The 27228-nt window shown below is 42.7% G+C and overlaps 1 protein-coding gene across 2 annotated transcripts in view; it reads left to right on the forward strand.

Annotated features, from left to right (window-relative positions):
- The window catches only part of SNX13 (sorting nexin 13), a 151865-nt gene that overhangs the window by 1170 nt on the left and 123467 nt on the right, over nt 1-27228 (forward strand). The window contains exon 1 of one of the 2 annotated variants that reach the window (XM_059728943.1): nt 9228-9399. The exons of the other annotated variant lie outside the window; for it this stretch is intronic. Coding sequence (XP_059584926.1) covers nt 9385-9399 — 15 coding nt within the window. The 5' untranslated portion in view covers nt 9228-9384. Of the gene's footprint in view, nt 1-9227; nt 9400-27228 lie in introns of those variants that run through there. 2 annotated transcript variants of the gene reach the window in all.

Genomic DNA, 27228 nt, shown 5'->3' on the forward strand with positions numbered 1-27228 from the left:
TGAGGACATCATTTGACGAAAGCAGCTTCACTAATTGCAGTGATGGGTGAGAACTCGGTCCAAGAGTGAGCTCCATGTTAGGCAGAATGCCTTAGTATTTATTAATGTAGGGTTTGTCTTCATGGTAGCATTAGTCTGGATAAATAGACTGTGAACATTCACACTACAAAGCCCTACCCAGGTAACTGGTGTTGTGGTCTTGCATACATTGCTAGAACTTTGAGACTGTATGCATCTGCTTAGTATTTGTGTCTCAGTAAGATAGACTGTTGTAATTATTTTCCAGTGAATGTTTGACCTTTTTGGGCATATAAGAGTGAATTGTGGGGAGGTATTAGTGGATTATCAGCACTTAAGTAATTATTTCTGTGACCTCACTGCAAAAAGGATGGATTTCTAACCCACTGCAGATGTGCCAACTAGATCAGGTTGAAAACATTGATTACATTGGCTGATAGGTACTTGTATAGGGGTGAGAGGGGATAAGGGTGTTTTAAAGGCAACTTACAAATAAGAGCCTAAGTAAATCCAGCAAGTAGAATGTTGTAGTTGTGCCAGAGCTTTGCATTTGTATGGAGATACATAGTCTTTTCCTTTTGTTGAAAGCTACAAATCAATCTTGACTTCAGTCATCCAAAGAAATCTATGAAAACTAAACTTATTTCTGCACCTTTTGTAGTGTTACTTCTACTCTGTGTTGTGTTTAAATTTGCAAATGGTGACAAAATAGAGGAACTGGCAACCAGATGGGGGAAATCAAGCCAAACTGCAAAATGATCTGGAGGAATCTGAGCTGTGGGAGCTTTGGGCGGTAATGGAGGGTATGATTCTGCTAAACTTCTTGAAGGAAAAAGACACAGCAGAGATGTATAGTAAAGGAGCATCACAACGAATTGGCCATAGTCTTTACAATTACTCTTGTCAGCTTTCACACTGATAGTTTTTGCTGGTTCATGAAGCACTGTGGTTAGTAGATACTATCTACTTTCACTTCTGTGTGAACCTGGTTGAAAGCAGCACTAAGTGCAGCCTCAATCCTCAGAAACCAGGAGACAAATGTAAGGAGTTCTCCTAAACCTCATGGATTAAACACAGATAGTCAAAAATTCTGATGCTGAACTGATGCAATCTTTGCAGGTTAGTCTAAGATGTGTCTAATAAGCAAGTGAACAGCTGTTCTCTTTTGATTCTAGAAACGGAGCCACATGCCTACAGTAGCTCAGGTCAGAAGCTGTGGGGTACTAGAGCATGCCTCCCTGCTTAGCTGGCGCAGATGGCTTGGACCAAGGCTAGCCTGTCCACCTGAAGGGCGTGGGGTGTTGAGAGGTGCAAAGCATCCTGAGATGCTGGGGGACTACGAGTTGACTTGTATTTGGAGGGGATCTGGGACAGAAATTCAATAAACTGATTTAAACTAAATCAGTTGAGTCTGATGCTACACCTATCTAGGCTTATCTTAAACTGGTTTTGTCCATTTTGAAAGCAGTTTGTGCACTGAATTTCTGTTCTGTTACAGATTTGAACTGGTTTCTAATCACTTGCACCAGTTTGTGTAACTTCTGTCCCTGTCCATAGTCTTCAAGCTATTTTTATGATTTTTATCACCCAGCTAATAACTTGTATTTGCTTGTACTGCAGATAGGCTTGCTCTCATCTTGGCTCAATTCAGCCCCAATAGTGCTTTATTCTTTTTCTGCATACAGGCAGGCTAACTTTACTTGATAGCTGTGGGTTCTAGATGAGGAGTTTGCAATTCAAGGTGGCCACATCCTATAATAAACCTTGAGAGTCTCTGGATGACTCTTCTTTTCCATGCTGCAGGAATAATATCTTACTTGTTCTCAGACTTCTTAACTTGTTTATTAAGTAGGAACACTTCCTCTAAAGCAGTGTTTCTCAACCTTCTAAGTAGCAAGTACTCCCTAACTTCTGAAAATTTTAATAAGTACCCCAACACTCAATTTTCCAGGGGATTTTATATTTGCAGACTAATGTGTGCCATATGTTGGAAGAAGGGCTGTGTATATAAGGCTGTGATGTGACAAATGTCTGATCTGGTGTGGAAAGGGTTGCCACCTTTTATACCAGGGGTGCACAACTCAAGTTTGTACCTAGGCTGGAGGTGATGTAGGCCAAAACTAGGAGGGCTGAACCCAGTGCTGTGCAAAGCACAGCACACCAAATTTATTACTGGGAAATTTTAAAACCAATTTTTTTGCCATGGTTTTGAGAGAAAAAGAGCGCGAGAGAGTGTTGGGGTACCTGCATACCCCCTGCATGTCTTGTGTACCCCCAGGGTTATGTGTACCACAGGTTGAGGAACTATGTTCTATAGTATCAAGGCTCTGAACTTCAAATATATTTCAGGATAGTGTCTATAGTTGCCAAGTGATCTTGCAAAAGATGGACTTGTTCATTCCTGCCATAATTAGGACTTACTTGCAAGTTAATCAGCTTCTCTATTTAAAAAGTTAAGATAAGAATAAGGAATAGTTTTTGTTGTCTGCTGCTTTTAACTGATTTCCTGTTTTTAAATCATTTTAGCATGCAAATTTTTCTCTCTCTCTTCCTAATAGGAACTTCAATTTTAATCGTATTTGGACATAACTTGCTTTGAATTTGTGTTGGGGGTGGGAGCCTTTGAAGAGTCCCTGCTCATTTTCAGTTAGACTTTCTCTAGTAAATGACCACATTTTGTATCTTGCCTTTTTCTTGTCTTCTCTTGCCTTTTTAAAAATTGCCTATTTGCATTGATTGTATATTTTCTCCAATTAAGAAATGTAGCTGAGTTATCAAAACTAAACTTCACTTTCTGAGGATACCTGCCCTTTTGTGAACTTGAGGGCGTACAACAGTGAACAACAAATGTGACAGTCTCTCTGTGTCCCCATGGTTAAACTTATTGTATTAAGCTTCTTGGCCCTCCAAGGAACCTCTTAGCCTCCCGAAATCCTGGGTAATCCCAGCTTGTAAAGCAGTTTATTAGTGTCTTAATGTGTACAGCCTGTCATTTGTGCTTTCCCGTGTAAAAAGAATCTTTACAAAGATTAAGAAAACTTCTTCTATCCCACAACCAATTTTAGGATGAATCTGTGAACTGCATGCCTGGTTCCCCAAATTTTATCTAATGATATTGTGCTTATCTCTGAAGCTGCCTTCCCATTGCAAAGATTAAAACAAATCCCTCGTGCTACTCATTGAAACACATCAAGGCCATTTCTAATGGCTGGTGAAATGCATCAAATAAGAGCAGGCTGAAATGTGCTTTAAAAATGGTCATGGTTTTAAACTCTTAATGGAGCCCAAAAGGAACATTTCAATGATGAGGGGCCTTTACCTAGAGTGATATCTCTTTCCAGTTGCCCACGGGAGCTCTAGACCTTGGAATGGAGTAAGAGAATTGAGTTGGTTTAGGTTGTAGCCGTGTTGGTCTAAGGACATAGGCAGACAAGGTTCCTTGGGTGAATTTGATATCTTTATCTATCAAAAAGATATAAATCTATCAAAGACAGAAATACCCAAGTACTGGTGGGGGCACATTTCTCACAGGAGGGCCACTCTCTCTCCAATCTCTGTCCTGATCGTCAAGGGAAACTTACACAACACTTCCCAGAGACGAGCCTATGAGCTCCATTTCATCAACCTCCTGGATACTAGAGATCAGGGACTAAACATAGACTTTGGATTTTTGACACATTACAATCTGCCTGGCAACTGACTCCCCAGCCCAGCCCCTGGCTTCTTTACTTTTCATTCCATCCAGGAAGAGCACACACCAACTGCTGAAGCTTACTTAGCCTGACGAAGGGTTTTTGAACCCGAAAGCTTGCTTAATAACTATTCTCCAATTATTTGGGTTGGTCTAATAAAAGATATCAAATTCACCCAAGGAACCTTGTAAGAGAATTGAAACATTTTGCAACAAGAGGGTAGGAGAGTCATCTCCTGGAAAACCAGGTCAAAGGCCATTTAAATTCTGAATAAAGCCTGCTTCTCTGGGGAGGATGGTGAGCACAGACCTAGTCTTGTGACTCCTTTGCCACTTAATGAATGAACAAATGCAGTCCATTTAAATGGTTTATACTCCAAGCAGGATTTCACTTGAAAACAAAAACAAACCAATTAAAAAAATAAATTCAAGGTTTCTGAAAATCCATTTAGAAAGACTGATGAAAATATGGAGCTTAAATTGTCCTGCCTTCCTAGGCAAGTTGTCTGTAGCCTGTCATTCACTTATGCCTAGCAGCAGCATGGCAGTGGCACAGGAAGTGTTCTGTCTGTGCAGCAATGAATGGCCAGAAGCTGAATGCCGATAACTTGTCATTGCTGTAAGATAAATATAGTCGCTCTCATAATATCCTAAGGGGAAAAAATTGTTCTAATGCCAGTCTTATACTGCCACAACAAAAATAAACCGGTGTTCCCTAGAGAAAATTAGCTCCTGCAATGTCCTAAATTTATAAATGAGTAAATAAAAGGTAGTTGAGTAGTCCAGTTCAGAGGTAACGAGTCTTTGTATAGCTGTACTGGATGTTCTCTTAAGGAAGAAAAGAAGGCTTGGCAAAAGTGACAAAGTGCTCTTCAGATCCAAGGAGCAATCATGCATTGGGTAAAAGCTCAGAAATACTTATCTGAAGGTTGGGTATCACTTGCTGCATAGCCTGCCCCCCCCTTGGCCAGACAGAAAAAGTAATTGTCACTTCCTCAAACTACCAATATCAACTTCCTCTTGTCTGTACTAATTCTTTTACTGAGGATCTCCTGTGTTTAAACTGATTAGTTCTCCTGAACCTGTCTTTAACTAAGCATGATATTTACTTTGATTTTTATATGCTGCTTTTCTTAACAAAGCCTCTGAGTGTCTATGTCAATGAGAAGTTGTAGACCCATATTTCGGCCCCATATTAGGGGTACTGTGTGCCAGAACGTCTGGCAGCCTGTGCTAAGACCTTTCTGCACAGAGTAAGCAGAAAAGGTAAGGGGCTGGACCCCTGTGTACTTCTGGAGAGCAGAAGCTTTACAACCTTCTGCATTTTCCTGAAAAGACGGTCTCTTTAGACAATCCTGCATTACCCAAAATGTGTGTTTGTTTGTTTAAATGTTTTTTATTGCAGTTTTCACTACTATATACAACATAAGGCCCTTTATTTGTATTTGTGGATGAGGCACCCCCCCCCCCCTTTGCTGAAAGATTTTTAGTATGGCTGTAGAGTATATTAGGAATCAAGTCTGACTTAATTAAAATTATTTAGTCATCTTTGTTTTCCTTAAGTAGATGCATCAAAACTAAAGCAAGGCTGATTAATAGCATATGAAATGTGAAAGGATTCTATGAAAGATGTCACTCTCCTTCCAAGCAAAGGGCTAGGACTTCTTCAGATTGTGTGCTTGCTGATTTTTGTCTGCTGTTAGAAACACTTTTATACCTATTTATATAAGCACACTTTTTACTCTTCCTCAACTTCGTTTCCTATTCTTCACTTTGTAAATTCACTGGTTGTTTTTTTTTTTTTTCTTCTCCTTTCTCTAGCCTTCCTTCCTCTTAATATGCTTTCAGTATTTTATCTTCATTCTCCTGTCTCTTTGTCTAGGTGTCTCCCTTCCTCTTGTGCTTCTCCTGTTTCTCTCAACCCTTCTGGGATGCGGCCAGTGTGTGTCTTCTTCACCCTCCAAATTCAGATTATCAGTAGCTTTTCTTTTTTTTGTGTGAGTGTCCCCTTCCCCATGGTGACTTGCTGACAATGAATTTGTTGATTTCACCTTCCAACTGCAGGTGAGTTGATAGACCTGCAACCTCTAGAATGCTCTTATTCTAGTCTGTCTGAAAAATGAATATGCTTCCCCCCCCTCCCCCATTTGCAGGTACCAACAATATCTGCTCTCACTACTGTGCCTTATCTGTTCAGCTTGATTTTCACACACTTACCTGTAATCTTTCAATCCTCTTGGTTGCTATTGCATTCTTTTCCCTACAAATTTATGTTGATCCAGTAGCTCAACTTGCTGTATCCTGCAAAATAACCTTTACTGGTGTTATTGATAGATCTCATGTTATCCCCTAGCATAGGAAACTGTAAGAACAAAGCTTTCAAATCATATCTTGAGCTCCATCCTTTCTTTATTAAAGCAAAAATTGGTAATCACTTCAGTGAAGAATTCTTCACAGGGACCAGGGGCTGCTGGTACTCCACAATTCAGGGCTGAACCTTCAGGCAAACTGCAATCAAGGAAAACTGTAGATTAGCTGATTAATAGAAGTACATGACCCCAAATTCTTGTGGGGGTGGGAGTCATAGGTGTGCTGTAAATTTAACTACCTTAAATGTAAAGCTGTATCACTTCAGTACTTTACAGACTTTCTGGTAAGTGCTAAAACAGATCATTTGATAAAGGATTCTTTTTACAAGGGCTTCAGGGAAAAATAGGATGCCAAAATCTTTTAATTAAATCTAAATGCATTATTCATATTTAATACTAAGCCACTAAATAACTGTACACAAGAAAGGTACAAGGATGAACCTGATCTTCTGAAAGATTCCTCAAGTCATGGTACTATGTCTCCAAGGCTTGAGGTCTCAAACTGAAACGTGCATATGTACATCTTCAGTTTACTGTTCAGGATTTAGCTGTGTCTGTGTATGGAGCTCTGGATGGGGCATTACACTGCTAGGTGAGAAAAAGAACATGGATGCAGTCACATTCTTCAGTTTTACAAATGCCCGGATCTAGCCCTGTCCTGAGTGGGGGGGAACCCCAAAAAAAGAACGACCCCCCCCCAGATTTCAGTTTCAGACCTCAAACGTCTCTCTTAATCTCGCAAATATATAGCAGTTCTCTCCTCCTTAAATAATGCCCCTCTTGTTAATCTCCTCTCCCACTCAAATCCTCAGTCCTTCCTTCCAATTGCTGTTCCATGTCAGCAACAAGGCTGTTTCCTGTTTCACTATATTGTGACTAGCTTTGTGGCCCTATCCTCCCTGTGCCTTCTTCCTGCTGTTTATAACTGTGTGCTATTCTTTCTTGGCTTCTGAAGCCAGGCTATTAACAATCTAAAATTAGAATAGTGATGTATTATAGCTTTATCAGTTTTTGCATCAATATTTGAGGTTTAATGTCAGCAGGATCCTTACTAGGCTTAATGATACAGAACAAGAATGAATTTGCCACTTGCTCCATTCACTGTACCACGGTGAGAGTGCTAGTTTGCTGCATAGGTTTGCCAGTTCTCATGTGAAATTGAGGACAGACCTGAAGAATTTGGGTAGAAGTATTAATAAATATTTGTTTTCAATAGCCAGAAAAATGCTAAGTTGTACAGTTTAAATTTGGGTTAATCTGTCTCTTAAATATATTTCGGAGAATGTCAGAGTGCTTGTGCAACCCATCTTGAAACTGGGAGCTTTGATTTGCCTCTAGCGATCAATTTGAGATCAGAGATATGGATCAAGGATGTGGGACACTCTGGTAACTATGCATGCTAATATTATATTCTTTAGCAAGTAGGATTTGGAAAAAGGCATGAGCTGCAAGTACAAGCCTCACTGGCTTTCAAAAGAATATCTCTGCTAGAACAACTAGATGTACTTTTTGCACACTACAGCTAACAATTTAGGGTTGGATTTTCAAAAGTGGCTTCAAAGAATGTGGTTATGATTAAGTAACATGGCAGCAGGTGGGTGTTGGCTAGTTCAAGTCTAGTTGGATCCAAGCTAAGTATGTGAGGGTACTTGCAGTGTTCTGTGTAATTATACAACTGATGGTTTACCAAGCTCTGGCCTATTACTGCTCCCTTTGGAGTCTTGTCTAACACAGATCTGAGCACAATACAGCTAATTGATTGAGTGCAATTATGTGATGAAAGCCATCAATACTGTAAATGCAGGATTACTGCTATGCATACTTGTATCAATTCCATCAAATGCCCTTTGTACGAGTGGAAACTAATCACTGATTTTTTTTTTTTTTTTTGCATGGGGTTAGTTTTGTCTCTTACTTGTAACATGTCAACAAAATCCAAATGCTTGATGCAATGGGATACCTAGTGATCGCTTCCAGCTTCTGTTGCTGGATGTATTTTGATTATTTTTTATTGACCAGTTTGATATTCTACCATATGCAAAACCACTTAGTTAACAACTCTGCTGTTAAAAATATGGCTCTGTTTTCTAATGTTTGGGCTTTCTTTTAGGTAGAAGCTTGGAGAAAGTGTTAGCAGTATTGCCAGCACCCAAGCATTCAAAAAATTATGAGTCAGACCTGAAAAATAATAAGCTATTAAAAAAAGAAACAAACAAAAACAAATGAGAAGCAAATTTGGGTCCTCTTTATATTTATTTCTGGTTTTTAACCATTTTCAAGCCTCTCCTTGTTCCTCGGGCAGCTAGAATAGAAGCTTTGTGAAACATTTTCAAGCTGAGGTTCATGTGACCCAGGTGAGGGGCTCCCAGAAGTGATGGACGATTTATGATCAAATGGCATTGACAATGCTCCTCCATTAGTAACCACTTGGAGAAGGACTCGACACCGGGGAAACTGAATTCCCCCTCGACGTCTGAGAGAAGCTCGCTCCCCACTGCTTTCCATCCAGAGGCAAAGGCCTCTCCTGTTAGCGGGCCCATCCAGATCAAAGTCCCCCTCCCCCCACTCTTTCTTGTTTACCGTCCGTGATGTGGAGGTAAACAGGTATCACCTCTCTACTATTTCCCCTTTTTGTATTCGTCCTGTGTCCGCTCCCCAGCCACTTCACCAACCCAGGCCTGATTCCCACCCATGAAGACAAGCAGGGGAGAAGAATTGTGGGCTGCTCCATGAAGGGGGGGGGGGGGCTAGAAAGGGTCAGCTGCGCTCAACCCCGGCTTTGGGCTCAAGGGCCTTGATCCCGGGCAGGCTGCTCAGGCCTCCGCTCGACCGGGCCGGGGGAGGAAGCTGAAGGTGTGTCGGCTCCCTGCAGGCTGAGCGAGGCGGCGCGCTGTACTGTCCGCCAGCCTCCACCTCTGTCTCTTTTCTCCCCGCGCCCCATCTTGCAGCCTAGCTGGTGCTGCCCCGCCTGAGCCCCGTGTCTGCCTGCTCTCCAGCTGCCCCACAGAGCTGCGGGGGGGGAGGCGGGGCCGGCGACCCTCCTACTATTGCCGGGGAGCCGGTGGCAGCAGGGCCGAGGGCGTTTGGGGGCGGCGGCCCGGCCGGGGGGGCGGGCCGGGGCGGGCGCGGCGGCGGCTCACGTAGCCTCCCCAAGATGGCGGCGTGTCCGGACCGAGCTGCGAAGGCGGCGGCGGCTGCGGCGGGGCGGGCGGCGCCAGGCAGCCGCTGAGCGGGGCGCGGGGAGTCTTTCCGGGCCGCGGCTACCGCCGCCCCCGCCATGCAGCGGGGCTGGAGCCGCAGCGGGGAATGATGTTAGCAGAGGTAAGAGCCCGGCGCGGCCAAGGCCGGGGGCTGCCGCGGCTCCGGGCCCGGGGGGCGGCACCGACCGGCCCGGGCCCTGCCGCCGCCGCCGCCGCCGCCGTGCCGGAGGCCGAGGCAGGGCCTGGCCCGAGGCGGAGCATCCCCCGTCCCGCACCGCGGAGCCGCGCCCGGCCTCTGTCCGCCGGGCTGCGCGGCGGCTTCGGGCTCCTCGCCCTGGCCAGGGCTGGCCCGCAGGCAGCCGGCGCCACGGCTCGGCCTCAGTTTCCCCCTGTTTACACGGTGGTTCCTCCTGCGCAGGCAGCGGGCCCCACCCTTGCGTGGGTCTGGGCGAGTTGTGGGTTTGGCTCGGAAAAGAAGGGGGGGAAAGGAGGAGGGATTGGTGGCCGTGGCTGAGATGAAGGCGGTGATTCTCAGCCGGGAACCCCAAGACCCTTCCAGGGGTGCTGCGAGTTGGTGCTGTTGGGCGCACAAACCTGAGCGGCGAGGTGACCCCTATGATCTGGGACTACAGCTCGCAGCGTTAAATGAGTTGGGACTGGGGTGGTCTTTCTGAGGGCTCGCAATACTCATTTGCTCCCCCAACCCCTCCATTGTAGAAAACAGTGAAAAGGAAGAGCTGGCACTCTTGGAGGGGTGCCTCCTGTGTAAACAAAAGTTGATTTAAGCCTCTAATGTTGTTTATTGCACGCTTCCAGCGGATGCTGAACTTCACTGGTGTTTGTAAACTGGAGAGAGAGAATTGGTGATCCATCTGAGTGAGCAGCACGCTTGGTTTACAAACAGTGTCAAGCGCAATCTCTGACCATACTCCCTGTCTTCATAATCCGGTTTGTCACTTTAATCCACCTGCCCAAAATGGCAGGGAGGGGAGGTGGCTAATTTTAATTCTCTTGTTTTTGTTCTTGTGAGAAATAGCCCTAAGAGAGGGGAGTTCCTGTCTTTATGATACCTGAAGCAGTGACTTCTGTTGCTTATGGAAGCAAAGTTGGTATCTTAATCTTCTAATTTGCGTCTGCATCTAGTAACCTATTGAGAGGCACCTTTCTTACCTGGAAACTTGCAGTGCAGTATGAAAAGCCAGGACTTAGGGTAATATAAGAGCCTATGATTGGCTTATAGTAAATAACACCTGCAAACTGCAAATCTTATATTTTGAATATGAAATATATGGTGAATTGGGATAAAATGTTTCCCTTCTGAGCAGTGGCCTCTAAGTGATGTGTATGTATAAATGCCTTGGGGGTTGTACATCCATATTACTTCAAATTAAAAATCTGTGCATATTTAAAACAAGTATAGCACTCCTTGCTGAATGTATCAGTACCAAGTTCATATTTAATGTGCTTTTGTATCCAAGTGGTCTTCTGCTGAGAAGGCTTTCTGAGCAGGTCTTCTAACAGCATGGCTGCCATTTGGAGATTTGAAATTTTATGAATGATTCAACACCTTTCTGACCTAAAATTCCCTTAGTGTCTTGATGGTAATCCACCTCAGATGGAACTAATACAGTGTAAATTACTGAGATAAGAACATGGTCCAAACATGATGACTTGGTTCGGTGGAAAATTCAGAGAGAGGTTGGTTGGTTCAGAGAGGTTTCTTTAGCCTTATTTTGGTCCTGTGGTTTGTAGGGGTGCAGGGAGGGAAGGTGTTCAGAATCATCCTTTCTTCTGCATTCAGGTGTCCACAGTCCACAGCTATAAAGCTGATCAACAGTAAAAACCCTTAGGCCGCAACTTGCAGAGACTTCTGGGTTGTGTGTGTAGTAGAAGTACATTTCCTAGGTTGTGTGGATACACTTAATGGATACTTATTTTTAACTTGTCATTGAGCAGCCTCTCATTCCTTCAGATAGGCCCACTTCAGTGTTCCTGCTTTCTTTCTTGCTAATGTACTCTCATGTTTTGGGATGCTTTTTTTTTTTTTATAAACATTGTTTTTTCACTTCAGCCAAAAGACCATTTTGAGCAGACACTAGATTCTCTACTTTTGTGCATATTAATACCCAAATAAAATTCAGTTATCTTTTAGACAGTCTTGAGCCATAAGAATTCTGTTTTGTGAAATAAATATGCTGTTTGGTTTAGTCTACTGATGATCATTCTGATTTTTTTTTACTTGCCAAAAAACCCCCCAAAAATACAAGGGATGCAGTAACACATTCTTTCTCGAGGACATCAGTGCTTCACATAGCCTCTTACTGACACTGACTTGCATTAAGATTTAGAATTGATCATTAGTTACAGGTCTGCAAAGAATTACCCACTTTAAATACATGTGTCAAGAGTGGTCCTGTTACTTGTGAGACTATTTAATTTTGAATAAAATTAAACACTTGTATAAAAGTCTCTTCAACTTGTTGACATCATCCTTCAGTGGCTCTCTCTTATTCTATTTTAAAGATTAGCTGCTTAAAGTTTCTGAAAATCATGTTCTGCTGTGAAATTTTATATAGGATTTGCCCAAGAAAAAAACTGTACTGAAAAAAGTGGGGAAGGGTTCATATGTGAAGGGTGTATCTGAGGGGGTACCATGGCTTTCAAGAAGTTCTCCAGTAGAAACACTTGCCAGATATTGAGAAGTGGACTGGAAATAAGGCACTTTTGAGAAGTGTTTGACTGTTCTGGTTTTGATTTGACCAAACTAATACCTTGTGAAAAGTTACATACCTTCTTGTGTGCCCATGATTTTGAACAAGTTCTTATTTAACTTTGTAAAGTAGGGGTGTTCAACCCCCTGGTCAGATCCCTACAGTGCCATGTGTCTAGCCCACAGGGCTTCCCAAAATTTAAAGATGGGGAGTAGTGGCATCACTTCTCAACTGACACTTTTCTGAACCCATATGTGCTAGATGTGGTGCTGGATTCCAGTGTGCAGGGCCAGATGAGGGTGGCACTGGGCCCCAGGGCCCCAACTTGGCGCACACTACCCAGTCCTAGAGCACAAGGAAAGGAGGGGGCTGTGTTGGACCCAGTCTGACCTGCTTTACTGGCCCTACACCACCTATGTGGCCCAGGATGCCAAAAGGTAGACTGCCTCTGTTGTAAAGGGAGGAAGCCTACATAATGTAGGGTTTTCTACATGGAGAGAAGAAATTTTACTTACTTTCACAGCTGTATTGGGCATTGACTATATGGGTAATTCAGTTCACATCTTTTAGTCTAATTCATTTTGATCAATTAATTATAACATTGTGTGGATACTTATTCAGAAATAGCCATAGCATGCTTATTGAATTGCTTTGAAATTGAACTAAGCTAAAGCAGCTCAATGCTAACAGCTCTTTCCCAGTGTGGAGTATGGGTATTCCTATGAATATAGTAGTAAAGGTCTGTTTTGTAGTAGGCACAGCCTAAGTTAAATCACATTAAATGCCTACATAGATGCACTTATTCAGAAGGAAAGGCTTGTGCTTTTTCCCAGTGTATCGGAACCATTTTTATAAGCAAAACAAAGCTATAATGACAAAACCTTACAATTAGTAATTTAACCACTACTGTAAAGAGATCTTTTGGTGCGCTTCATACTCTTGTCTGGCAGTTCACAAGCCCACAGGTCACACATAGACTAATGTATGTTTACTTAACCTCTGTAGGTCAGATGAAATTTATATGTGGACAAGCTCCAAGTTGCTTGGGAGAAATGTGTATTGAAAAACAGGTGCAAACGGATAAGAAAGGATAGCAACACTGAGGCATGTTGGGAGCTTTGCAAAAGGGAAAGCTACTGTGCACCATTCCTTCCCATCTATCTGGAAAGATGAGGGTGATTTTTCATAAGAAGTGTATAAAGGATGAAACCAGGCTTCCCAGAATCTCTCCCTCTAAAGTTCCTGGACAGGTGAAGCTCCTTTTGTGCTGTAGACAAGCTCACATAAAACAAATGTTAAAGCTACAAAACTAAATATGAAAATTTTTAATCCTAATCTGTAATTATGTGATCATATATGGCTTCTCCAATAAATTAGAACCATAGGTCTTTGAAGTAGGCATCTTATTGCTGTTTTCTGTTAACTACCTACTGCACTTTTGGGGTCCTGTGCACCAATAGATGAGGTTTTTTGTTGTCCCCCCCTTATGATTTACAAATTCTATCATAAATTAAAGTGGTACAAAATACCATGTTTAGTTTATTAGAAGATGTCCTCCCCCTTCCAAAAAGGGGGGAAGCCCCTCTTTGCCTTGATTTTTGCCTTGTGCTTCATTGAGCCCTGGCCCTAACTTGAGGTTGGGGCTAGTGTTGAAGCCTGGTCACTCCTCCCCTGTAGCCTCCAATCTCACCTACCCCCTCTACACTGCTTTTCCTTCTCTCTCCCTTCTCTGCACTCTTTACCTTTTCTCTGAGCTGGCAGGCTGCATCCCTGCTGCAGGCTGGGGCATGGATCAGGGCTCCAAACTGGCCTGTAACAGTGGTGCAGATCTGGCACTGTTGCTCCAGCACAGCCCTGTAGCAATAATGTCAACTCAATGCCTCTGCTGCTGTGGGGCTGGGCTGGAGCCGTGCTCCGTACTCCAGGCTGTAGCAGGGATTGGAGTCAGTCTGTTCAGAGCAAGGGTAAAGGCCGGTAGGGGGATGGGGCAAGTGGAGGGGGGAGGTTTGTGAGGGAGAAGGTGGTGGGTGGGAACCTGAGGCTGTGGGGAACAAAATTGAGTGGACCAGAAGTGGGGTGGAAGCAGTAGGCAAGCCTCTCTCACCTACCAGAGGGAACCCCACCTCTTGCCCCCCCAACCCCCACTGCCCTATTACTGCTCCCTGCCTGCTGTACTATGTTCCCCCTCTACTACCTCCCCCATTACTGACCCCATCATTATTTCCCCCCCCCCCATCTGCAGTATTGGGGGGATGAATTGAAGAGAACATATATGGGGAAAGTGTAATAAATTTATAATTTTTTCCTTGTGTGGAATATAATTATTGGGGTTGTCTTGCATTCAGGGTCATCTTGTGTTTGGATAACTGCACAGAAGGCTTTTTTTCACGAGAGAAACATTTTTTACAGTATGTTTTAAAGTACATGAGTGCTTAACATGTGTGATGGGATCAAGAATAGTAGAGTAGTAATGAAAAATTGAGTGTGCATATAACAAGTACATGTGTACACATGCACACCTGCCTAGATCATGAAGTGACAAATTTATATCTTTGCTACTGTTCACACAGTACCAATATGGAACAGAAAGAAACTTGTTTTATTGTGTTCCTTCTGAACAAAATTAAAGGTACTTGTGAGGACTTGAAGCCAGTTTTCTGGAAGTACATGGAATGATCTTGCTTGTTAGTGGTGGGGGTGATCAACTAATTTCTTTTAAGTATAGGCTTATAATTAAGGCAACTTGTTATAAAAGGTATGTAATTATGTACAAATACATCTATATTTAACCAACCATATTCCATGATATGTTAGTATGCTAACACATTCAAGTTGGGAGGTTAATGTATAACTTTTTTCTTTGCACAATATGATTATTTTACAAATAGAATTAAAATTCCTTTGTACAGCCTACAATCACATGTATCCTCACAGATCCTAATGGATTAAAAAGTTGTGTGCACACAGTTACAAGATTAGGTTCTTTGCTATGCAGGTAATTAAATTTGGAAGTCCACCACTCTGCCTGTTCCTTGGGTTCTGAACCTTAGCATCTTCTTTTTACTTGGCCCTTGCTTTAGGTCTTCTCATCCAGGCTTTGTCACAATCTTCCTGATACGTATTTAAATAACGAAGACCCTGTTCTTTTCCTCTATCTACACAGCTAAAAGTCTGGTCTGATTTTCAGCTTCTCTTAATTACTTCCACATCCTTTTATCTAGGTTTGATACCCACTCACAGTGTTGTTAATCATTATGGGTTGTCTTTCTGTTTTTTTTTAATCCACTGCATTGCTTACTGGTTCTTTCTATACCATTTTAAACTTAAAGATAATTGTCTTTGTCTTTGCTTCTGAGCTCTTTATGGCTTATCTCTTATTTCTCTCACTATGGGAGGCTGGAGGCTGAAACCAGCTTTTGATTCCACTTCCCCCTCTCTTACATTTGTAAAATTAACTTTCCTGTTTTTCACCCATGCTAACTCACACTTGAGATGAGCTCCCTGTAAATATAAGAAAACTGATTTTAATGTTAATTAGATCCTAGTAAACTGAAATGATTGCCTGTTATGCTAATCAAAATAGTTTCCTTGGTTTTTTTGTACTCCCTTGTCCATTTGTTTTATATCCAGCTGTTCCTTGTCTATATGTGGATCTGCATCTTGAGGATCTTAGTTTTTTCTTTCTTTTGTTTCATACAGCATCCAGTGCAGTTAAGTCCTGGACTTTGAGTAGGCAATGAATAATAACAAAAGCATCAGCTAAAATATTTATAAACTGCTTTCACTGTCCTAATTAAATTACTATACTAGATACATTTTGACATAAGTTGTCTTTTCTGGGTATTTTAATAATTCAACACCTATTTCTTTTTTTTCCCCCCTCTTCCCCAATTCTGTTTGCCTTTATTTGAATCTGCCATCTTTTGAGGACTGCCTGACCTATTGTGTCTTAATTCCTTAGACAAATTATTTGTGACTACCATACCGTCACTCCCCTCTGGCCAATTGATTAGCTTTGATTTAATTCACTAAACTTTTTAATATTTGTCTTTCAGTTTTTAAATGCAGAATACATTCTGATAATGTATTGGAGACCAAAAAAAGTTAAGGGAGTTTTAACTAATATATGTACAAGTCTTTAATTCTGAATTGGTGCATTTTTCATCTAATTCCAACCTCTATCCAAATACAACTTTGCATGTGTTACAAGTACTTAAATAATCCAGCAAAGATGTCTGCTGTTTTTCTAGCATAATGTTCATGATCTCAAAATGTGTATACATGGGGGGGGGGGTGTGTGTGCATGTATATATAATATGACATAGCATAATCTCCTGGTTTCAGTTTATGCTGAATTTTGTACATTTGACTAAAGGCTATTATTTTAGTTGCTAGTTAACATTGTAATGGCTAGAAACTGTTGAAAGCTACTTTTTGTTTAAAAAAAAAAAAAAAAAAAAATCTTGGACTGAATCCAGTCCATCCTGCCAGACTTCTCTGTTAGAATTCTTACTCTAACCTGGAAAGGTTCAGGATTAGTTTGTACAAGGCAATGTTTTGTTTGTTTGTGTTTCTTGATCTGCAGCTATAGAAAAAATGAAACCATCTTCAAAGATTGTTGTAAAGCTTGAAATCAATGATGAGAAGTCTCTCAGAAAATGTATAATTCAGAAGTGTGAAAACATCTCATGCTGTGTTTATGAAATCGGACCCTTTCCTCTCTGGAGTTTCACACAAGTCACTGGTCCATTTGTGTAGGTCTCTGGAGGGTGGATGTTCTACTTTGCTAAATTCTCCATATGCATTTTTTTCCTCCTTAAGTATTTTGCATAGTGTGTATATAGACATTGCTTTGCCACATCTGTTACTATGGAATGTGAAAACACATCAGATATCCACGTTTACCTCATGGCTTGGAGAAAACTGTTCTTCATGCACTTAGATCATAGGAAAGCAGGACTGGAAGGGACCTCACAAAGTCATGTAGTGCTACCCCCTGTTGAATGCACGATCATCTCAGAATGAAACAGTCCAGCCAAGTGTCTCTCTAACCTGCTTGTAAAATCTCCATCCTTGGAAGTTTCTGCAGTTTCTCTAGGAGCCAGTTTCAATGCATGACCACTCTCATAGTCAGAAAGTTCCTACTAATCTCCAACCTAAACTTTCCCTGCTGCAGCTTGAGGCTGTTGCTCCTAGTCCTGTCCTGCATGGCCCCAGAGAGAAGCCCATCTTCATTTTCTGTGTCATCACCCTTAATGTATTTGAAGACTATCATCAACTACACCCTCAGTCTTCTCTAGGCTAAACGACCCCTCCAGCCTTCCCCTCATAATTTATGCTTCCCAGGTCCCTAATTGCTTTTGTTGCTCTGTGCTTGGCTCTTTCAAGAGTCCTGGTAAAACACTGCTGTTGTAATAATCTCATCAAACAGATTTCTAGTGTACACAAGAACTCTTATTTGTGGCCTTTAGGTACTTTTGTACTAAGAACTTTGAGAATTAAAAAAGCTTATTTTCTGTGGCCTGCCGCTAGATCTTATCCTTTTTTACCAATTTAAATGAAAGTGGTGTTTTCATTGCAGCCAGTATAGTTTACATCCCTCATTTTTCAGTATTTCTCTTTACAGTTGTTTGAAGTTGCCATGCACATGATCAGAAGTCAGGAAAGCAGACTTTATGAAGAGGGGCTGAGAGCCATGGGACTCTTCAGCCTGGAAAAGCGCAGGCTCGGGGGTGATCTGGTGGCTACATATAAGTTTATCAGAGGTGCTCACCAGGATCTGGGGTAATGTCTGTTCACCAGAGCTCCCCAAGGGATAGTTGGTAGGGTCAGAAGGGACCTGAGCAGATCATCAAGTCTGACCCCCTGCCATGGGATGACAAGGTGGGAGAGGGGGTGGAAAGCACACTGTCCAAGCTTGCTGATAACACTTAGACGTGGGGCGAGGTGGACACACTTGAAGGGAGAGAGAGGCTGCAACTAGATTTAGACAGCCTACAAAAGTGGGCAGATTAGAATAGGATAGGGTTCAACGTAGACAAATGCAGGGTACTGCACCTTAGGAGAAGGAATCCACAGCATACATACAGGCTGGGGAGTTCCCTTCTTGAAAGCACAGAGGCGGAAAGGGATATTGGAGCCATTATTGACTCCAAGATGAACATGAGCTGCCAATGCCATACTGCAGCCAGCAGGACGTTATACCTTGTCATGCATCCAAAGGTGCATCTCAAGCCGGTCCAGAGAGGTGATACTCCCCCTCTATGTGACTTTGGTCAGGCTGCAGTTGGAGTACTGCATCCAGTACTGAGCAAAAGGGATGTGGCCAGCCTGGAGAGGGTTCAGAGGAGGGCCACCCGCTTGGTGAGAGGGCAGCAGGACAGGCCCTATGAGGAGAGACTGAAGGACCTGAACCTATTCGGCCTCAGCAAGAGGAGGCTGAGGGGGGACCTGGTGGCTGCCTACAAGCTCATCAGGGGGGATCAACAGCAAATGGGTAGAGCCCTTTTCCCTCCCCCAGTACCACCTGGGGTGACGAGGAACAATGGTCATAAGCTAATGGAGAATAGGTTTAGGTTAGAGATCAGAAGGCAATATTTTACAGTTAGGGTGGCCAAAATCTGTAACCAACTTCCCAGGGAAGTGGTCCTCGCCCCTACCTTGGGCAAATTCAAGGGGAGGTTGGATGATGACCTGTCTGGGGTCTTGTGAACCCAGCATTCACTCCTGCCTGTGGCAGGGGTTCAGGCTAGATGATCTGTTCAGGTCCCTCCTGACCCTAGCTACTATGAAAGGTCGAATGGTCACAAACTCCTCCATGACCATTTCAGGCTGGACATAAGGAAGAACTTCTCTACTGTCCGAGCCCCCAAGGTTTGGAATAAATTGCTGCCGGAGGTGGTTCAAGCACTGACTCTGAAAGCCTTCAAAAGATAACTGGATGTTTATCTGGCTGGGATCCTATGATCCCTGCTGATTTTCCTGCCCCTGGGGCAGGGGGCTGGACTCGATCTTCTGAGGTCCCTTCCAGCCCTAATGTCTATGAAAGTTTACAAAAGGATATGCCTGAATACAATTGGTCTTCAAATGGCTTGGTACTTTTGTGAGAAACTGCAGATTTTTGGTCTTTCTGCAGTAGGAGGTATGACTGCCCAAAATTTAACCTGCATACATTCAGGATAGCTTACTGCAAACCATGAAGTACACATGAAAACTTGATGTGCTCTAGTTCTGTTATGGCAGATAGGGTATAGCAATCTTTGTACACTTTGCAAAATATTTAGAGGAAAATATCTTGAAGGGAACAACATTGGTTGATTTAGCTCCACTGTCAGAGGAGCAATATGATAAAGTAGTCTGAACAAGAATTTATATAATCTGGAGCACTGGAGTAACTCCCCAACATGGACCTTTATACTTGTGGTCTTAAAATTTGCCTATCTTCCTTCCTCTGATACAGATGATGTAGCATAGTATCTAAATGGGGAATGTGAGGCTAGCTGCTACTGCTGGACATTTAACATCATTAGCATTATAAACTAGTTGCAGGTAATTGCATTGGGCCTCCTGCAGCATCATTAGTGTCTTGTACTGTTGCTTGACTGGTAGCAAAGTTGGAACAATATGAAGATTGTAGACAAAATGCAGCTCGCTTGAGAGGGCTACTTGTTGGAGGGAGTTGTTCTTGCCTACAACTCACTTTGGGCAAGGGGATGATGAGGTCAGGTTCAGTTTTTAAAATGATCAGAGATTAAGCAATTCAAAGTGGTCCTATCTTCAGTGGTAGGAGCTTTTTTTTTTTTTAATTGAAATATACTTTGGTCTGTGTTTATTGCTTCTCTCTCCCCATCTCTCTGTTTCTGGATGAAACACTGAAGTTCAAATAAGCTGACCAAACGTTGGCTTAACAATGAGCTGGGACCTACGACTCCCCCAGGCATTGTAAACATGAAACAGTCCATACCTCCAAAACTGTGAACCGTTTGTTCTACACAACATATAATGGTTGGGATATAGTTATTGGGTCAGTACTTCTTAGAAGTTGTATGGTCATCTCCTTATACCATCATATTTATTTTCTCTTTGCCTTACAGGTGATGTCTGTGCTGCAAGTCAGTGTAAGTTGTGCTAAGAGTTCAAGCTAGGTGTGCAGACATCTATATATGATTCACAAGATTAGCCCAGAGACTTCCATAGTGTCAAAACCATTCTTGCCTATTGTGGTCTTTCTGAGTTCTTTGCAACAGAAGAATAGCTCTTTCATAATCAAGAAATGAGTGCAACCAAGGTGCTAGCACTTTTAAATGGGTCCCTTTGGTCTAAAGGTACAGACAGAAGTGCAGCTCCCCACTTTAATTCCTGGTGCTTTGCATGCAGGAAGCACCATGACTTATAGCACCCCCCCCCCCCCCCCCAACCCAACAGATATTCAATGTTGGGTGTCAGAGGTTGGGAGTTTAAGCTGCAGTTTAGAGTAGCTATGAGTCTGCAGCAGGTCTCCCTTAATTTCACTATTCCCCCCCCCCCCCTTCTGGCCCAAGCACTGTTTTCAGAATGAGGTGGGGGGTGAAGTGAGTGGAGCAGAGGGAGCTAGTTCTGGGGAATGCCCAGCTGGTGCTGATGCTCTCACATGCTGGCTGGACAACCCCTGAAACCAGCTCCGTCCTCTACCTCCCCGGTTCTGAAAACAGCACTGGGCTGCATCAGCCCAGCCCTACTCCTGGCATGTGCAAACGCAAGTTAAGGCACTGTGCTTTGGAGGGCCTTCATCTGAACCAGTTATGTAATGAGGGTTCAGATTGTCACAGGAACGGGCTGTTTGTGCTCTGCAACCATGCACTTGGGTTAGGTTGTGGCTGTAGAGCGCTTTCAGGGGCCTGGTTGGGCAAAAATTGTCACTTACATCTGCGTTTCGTAAAAAGGTTAAACCCACTGGTTTAGAGTAGCTTCAGATGCAGAGAGGAATTGTTTAGCATCATCAGAAATTTATTTTATTTTGCTCCATAGTTTAAGGTTAGTTGACTGTCAGATACTGTGGTATGTTTATAAAAGTGATGGATAATACCAACCTTATTAAATATTCTTTTATTCATGTTGGCTATTATGCTAGCTCTTAATGCTTGCTTTCTCTTCTCTCCTCCCCCCCCCAAACTACTATGGGAAGGCAGGAATGCATTCGGCATTTGTAGGGAAAGAAGGTTTGTAGCTTTTGTTTTCTTTCCAAGGACATCCCAGAACTTGTGATTAATAAAGATATTGTGTAATGTTATATACAGAAATGAGACTGTGTGTTTCAGTAATTTAGGGGAGTAACATACAGAATTATACTGCATTAGAATGATATCTGATTGTGAAATGTTCAGTAGATCTTTACAGTTTTTTTTAAACATTTAGCCATACCAAAAAATCTTTGGTGCTTAATAGCTTTGCTACCTTTTAGTAGTTATCACTTGCACTTCATGAGGAAGCTTGAAGTGCATTTCCTTAAAGTTGCTGCATGTCTTATAGGATATTCTGCATTTCTGTGCTTCCTGTTTGAATCTTTGATAAGGACTGACTGCAGAAAATGCTTAGAAGCTCATTATCAGAGTTGTTTGCAACTGACCCACTGGCTCTGACACAGCAAATGACTTGTTACTGACTGACTTGAAGCATGTATTTTTTTTTTTTTTTTTGTGTGTGTGTGTGTGTGTGTGTGCGTCTAAACTGAAGTCAATAGCCAAATTGAATTAAGAGAAAATGTTCATGTTTAATATTAGCTGTCATGGTAACCTTGATATTCTGGCATTCTAGTTTACCATTAAGCTAAAAATTGGGCAATTCTGTATCCATTGTGGGGAAGAAGTGTGCAGCCTCTGTTACTGTGGTTGCTGCCACAACTTTTTGCTGACCAGAACAGTACTGATGATAAGGTCTGTATGGCCTACGTTCCTGCAAATAGGGTTCTTCTCTCACTGCTTACATCAGGGATGGGCAAAATGTGGCCTGCCAGGCCATTCTATCCAGCCCGTGGGGCCCTAAAAAGTTTAGAAAAATAATATTAATCTGCCTCTGGCTGCCTGTCATGTGGCCCTGGATAGCTTGCCAAAACAGTAAGTGGCCCTCCATCCAAAATAATTGCCTATCCCTGGCTTAGATCTTTTTACCTACTTTGAGAGACTGCTGCTTCTCTCCACTGAAATGTCTTCTGCTAGTTCTATTCCTTTCCAACAAAAAATTGTTTGTTTTTTTTTGTTAGCATTTCTTCACAGATGAAGTTCAGATTTAGAATTTTTTGATTTAGAATTGTTAATAAATAGGTTAAAGTGGTCACCTTAATTCTGATAACAATTGCAGTGACTTTTTTTTTTTCTTTTGACATCTGCTGGGAAGTTTCACCTACATTTCAAGTCATTATTTAAATCTATCCCAATTAATTGAAGAAATTTGTTTGTGGACAGTCTCACCTGTACCAATTATACTGGTTTTATTGCAGTGCATTAATTGCACAGTTTTTAAAGATGCAAATACGAACAAAATTATAAAGTGTATTAGTTTACGGTTAATGTAAATTTGTTGAATTGAAGACGAACAAAAGTTTTGTAGGCAGTATACAATCTAACCAACTGCTTTAGTAGGATGTGTATTGCACAGCTTTCAATATGTTAGTATTATATATGTTGTTTTAATACAGATAGTCATAAGATTTCAGCCCCAATGATATTTAGTATTTCCAAGTATAGTAACAATTTAATTAGGCAGATTCTGTAAAGTAACCATATGGAAATTGGTAAAATGCATGACATTTGAAAAATATGCAAGATACCTGAATCACTCTAAGCACATTTTTATTAATATACAAGTATTTTGTAAAATTATTAAAAGACTGTCTAGCATGACTTAAGTGGTTTCCACGTTAAAGCAACAAGTCACATACTTTAATATACAGGCATTTAAATGTTATGTTTTCGCTTCTAGTTTTTTCTCTACTAATCCAAACTGCTATTCTGTACAGAGCAGCTGCAGCTGATCTGTATTTTAGCTCAGTAATTTAGTATTTACACAAGGAGGTAAACAAATTACTTGCTTTGTACTTTTGTCACTAGTACCACAGAGGGTTCTTCCTGATATTTGATAGATGGTAGGGTCATGACTAATTAAATCTGTGTGCACACATGCACAAAATCAGCTATAGACCCTTAAAATGGTGGGTAGTACAGGAAGCTGTAACTTATCTTTTAGAGTTGATGTTACAACTGTAATAGTTCTAATGTTTAAGCAGGAAGTACTCTGCATTAGAGAATTCCTGGAAAGTGACTTACTTTTTTACTCCTAGCTTGCTCTGTCAGAATTTTTTATTGGATATGTAGTAGAGCTGTGCAAAGCTTCAATTTGAATCGGCAACTGGAGGAGATTCAGCCCAATTTGGATTCAGAGATTTGGCTGCCAACTCAAATCAGGAAACCAAAAAAAGGTCCAAATGGATTCAAAGCCTCTGAATAGTTTTGGAGACTTGGGTAGTCCCCTGCTTGCTGCTGCAGGATTTGTGACTGTAAGTAGGGGGTGGGGGTGGCTAGAGGAGCAGGGAGGGAACCGCGGGAAGACGTCTGCCTGCTCTCCCAGCCCTGTCAATGACTGCTCTGACACTTCAATTAAAAAAAAAAAAAAAGCCCTGCACTCGCCAGCTGCTGCAGTGGTTGTTTGGGGGCTCGTGGCATACCCCCCTCCCCCCCCCCCCGGCATGCAGGAGCCAGTGACTGTGGGGCTTTTTTATTGAAGTGCTGGGGCTGGGCGGGACAGCCATTGATGGTACTAGGAGAGTGGGCAGGAGATGGGCCCTGTTTGATTAGGAAATTCCATGAAATTGATTCGGCCAAATCAGATTCCGGACAGTGATTCGAATCACCGAATCTAATCTCCATTCCCTGAATCGGCCAAATCTGAAACTAATACTAGCTGCTTCACTTAAGCTTAGTGTGTAGGGGGTAGGGATAGGGGTTTTAAATCATATCTGTGTTGTTCTCCAGTAAAAGTTCTAATTTGAAGACTTCTTAAATGGATTCTCTTGTCTGGTGATTAGCCCTTTTGGTATCTAATTTTGTTTTTCTGTGTTGGGTGGTTCTCTCTTCTCCTCTTCCCCCCCCCCCCCCCCCCCCCCCCCGGTGAATCTAGTTTTTCTTAGATTATTTGCATCTTTATTTTCATCTCCTGCACAGCTACCACCTTAAGACCTCATGTCTGCTTTCTTTCGCTTGATTCTGCATGAGTGCATCTCTTCTTCCAGGTGGGGCTCCCTGAATAGCTTGCATTTGTTTCAGTTCTAAAAAGCTGTTGATCTTTGTGTTACAGAGTGGCTTCTGCAGGCTGCTGATCCCTTGCTACTTAGATTGACTTGTAAGCAAAGTGGGGCATAGAGCAACCAGGTGCCACCAAAATGCTGGTGTGGAAAGGTGAATTTGGTGGTGAGAGCAGGAGGCTTTAAGTTGCTGCTCTTGCATAGTGCCTTTTTTCCTCACCCCCAATTAGACCTTTGCAGGCCAGTTCAGAGCTCTCCTGGGCTGGATTTGGCTTTCAGGATATAGGTTGCCAGCCCCTGTCCTAATGAGTGACCTCTGGGTGACAGACACTCTGCAGTGCTGACTTAGAATAATTGTTCCATACTGATAGGTGTTTCTTTTCTGGTGTCGGTGCAGCTTTTCTGTTTTTGCCAATTTTGCTACTCCCCAAGTCTCTATTTTCTTTCTTCCTTATCTATGAGAGCATGTCTTCATTCTCTTGCACTTATTGTTTACCCAGCACTAGTTGCAGAGTAAACCTTTCACCTTGTCAGTATTCTTTAGCTGGGCAGGGTGAGTGTGATTTTTTTTTTTTTTTTTTTTTCCCCCTAATTCAGTCTCTTTAGTAGGAAACTTCTTTTGCCTCTGCCTCTCCTCCAGTTGCCAAAGTCTACAGAAGTTATGACTGAAATTAACTTATTACTTCAGTTTCACATACTCTTGCCAACACTGGGTAAGCACAGTGGTGAAGATTCTCAAAACTACTCTGGAACTGGCTTCTCTTAACTTCAGTGAGAATTGATGCCCACATCATTAAGTTAGCTTGGGGGGGAGGGGGGGGATGTGGGGAAGTCTGTCACCAAATGGAGGCAGCAGAATCCTTTCAGTACAAGGGCCATAGGAAAATGTAGGGTCTATGATGTTTTTAATTGAATTTTAAATTGCTGGGAAAGGTACAAAGTGCTTCAGTCTGTGGCACTGGTCAGGTGTATTAGGTTACTTCATGTGAAGGGTCTGGCCCTTGTATAGTGCTGTTCTTAAACAAGGAACTGGTGGTAGTTCTGTTAATATTGGTGCCTGGCAGTCTAGAAGCAGTAATTTGTTCTAGTCCGTAAAGATGACCTTGTAATGGTTCTCTTAACAGCATTCACAGTGTAACACTTCTTACCTTTCACCCAATTTTTTTTTTTCCAATCAACAACTGGTGCTTGAGGCTGAGAGCAGGGAATTTGTTGCTTCAGTAGTATTAAGTGAATGTCCTAGTAATGCCTTGCAGATTTAGTAAAATGAGATACGCATAGGCAGTACATATTGTTCTGTTTTTAGATTTAAATTCTTTTAACTTGAAGTAAGCAGCAAAGCAGACAATCAAGAACCTATATAGGCTAACAAGCTAAAATGAGGTTTTCTATATTTCGGATGCTGTTATAGGAATGCTAGTCTCCTTTATGATCCAGGTTATCCTAATGTGGGTACAGTTATACTAGCAAAGCTATTCTTCATGCTGGTTTAGTGAAATCGCTGCATCAGTGAAATAAACTGAACCAGTAAATATAATCCTTTGTTGATAAGGCTGTATGCCGGAAGCTGGTAGTTGCACAACTTTTGATCAGGAGTCTAGCTGATCAGTCTAGCCAACAGCTGTGGAATGTAGTAGTATAAATTTGCTTGTGGTTCAGAAGACGCCTTCTAATAGTTTACCTGAGGTATCCCCCAAATCTCCACTTCAAACAATTGGCCAGAGCTACAAGGCACAATATCCTAAATGCAAAGAATATCCTATGAAATGCCATACATAAAAGCAGGAGAGATGAAGGTGCTGCCCATGCCATGTCACTGAAGGGAATTGAAAGGGGAAGTAGTTGATTTAATTTATGGTCAGATGATCGTGTAAAAAGACCAGGCAGCAGATGAAGGCAGAGGCTCCTATGCTCCTTTCCAATGTTACCCAAGGAAAACATTCTTTCCTGACTCATATATTGTCTATGGATATGACTTGGGTAGAAAAGGGAAAGCTTCCTGCTAGGAATCCTCTTGAGTTTTCTGTTTTTGTTTTTGTTTTTTTCCCAACTGCCAGCAGGAGCATCTGTACATCCAAATCTCAATTCCCTGATCCAGTGTTTTAGAGCAGGGGTGTCAAACATACAGCACATATGCCCCATGGATAGAGGTGCACTAATATATCAGATTGGCACTGATTTAAATGAAAGATTAGCATTACTGGTGATTTTGACTTTTTTGGCTGGTATAGTAGATAATGTCATTGAATACTGCGTACAGGTGTGCAGCCGCAGCATGCACTTGACCAGGAATGCAGTCCAGCAGCTTGGAGGCCAGCATCTGCCCAGTAAGTCTGTGGGGTGGCAGATTGAGGCCCCCACAGGGAATGAGTAGGGCAGGTGCTGCCCAGCTGGGGCAGCTTGTCTCGGGGGTGGGGAGGAGAGGTGGCTCTCTGATGCACGTAGCCCCAGGGGAAGCATGACGGGGGGCATGTGCCCCCCAGATCTGTATGTGGGGTGACAGCAGGCTATTCCAGGCTTGGTGCCGGGGCTGTGCCTGCCTCTTCCTGGTGGGGTGGCTGGGCCTGGGCTATGCTTGGGGAGGATGGCAGTGGTGCTGGGAGGGGGGAGCTATGGGGTGGGCAGTGGCCACCCCAGAGTTCCCTGTAGCCCCCACTCCCAGTGCTGTCACTACCTGCCAGGAAGAGGCTGGCGCAGCTCCTGGCCCCAAGTTTGCAGCAGGCAGCCCACCCTTGTCCCGCATGCAGATCTGGGTCACGTGCCTTCCCTGCGGGTGTGCACAGCAGTGGGAGCCACTCCCAGCCCCATTCCCTCCCTCACTGGGGGAGCCTCTATCTGCCCCCTCCTTCCTCCCCTGTCTCCCAGACTTACCGGCCAGATGCTGTTTTCCAAGCTGCTGGGTTACCTATTGGTATTGGATCGGTATTGGCTGCTATGGCTGGTTAATAATCAGCTATAGGTATCA

Source organism: Alligator mississippiensis, chromosome 5 (assembly GCF_030867095.1).
Source record: "Alligator mississippiensis isolate rAllMis1 chromosome 5, rAllMis1, whole genome shotgun sequence".
NCBI lineage: Eukaryota > Metazoa > Chordata > Crocodylia > Alligatoridae > Alligator > Alligator mississippiensis.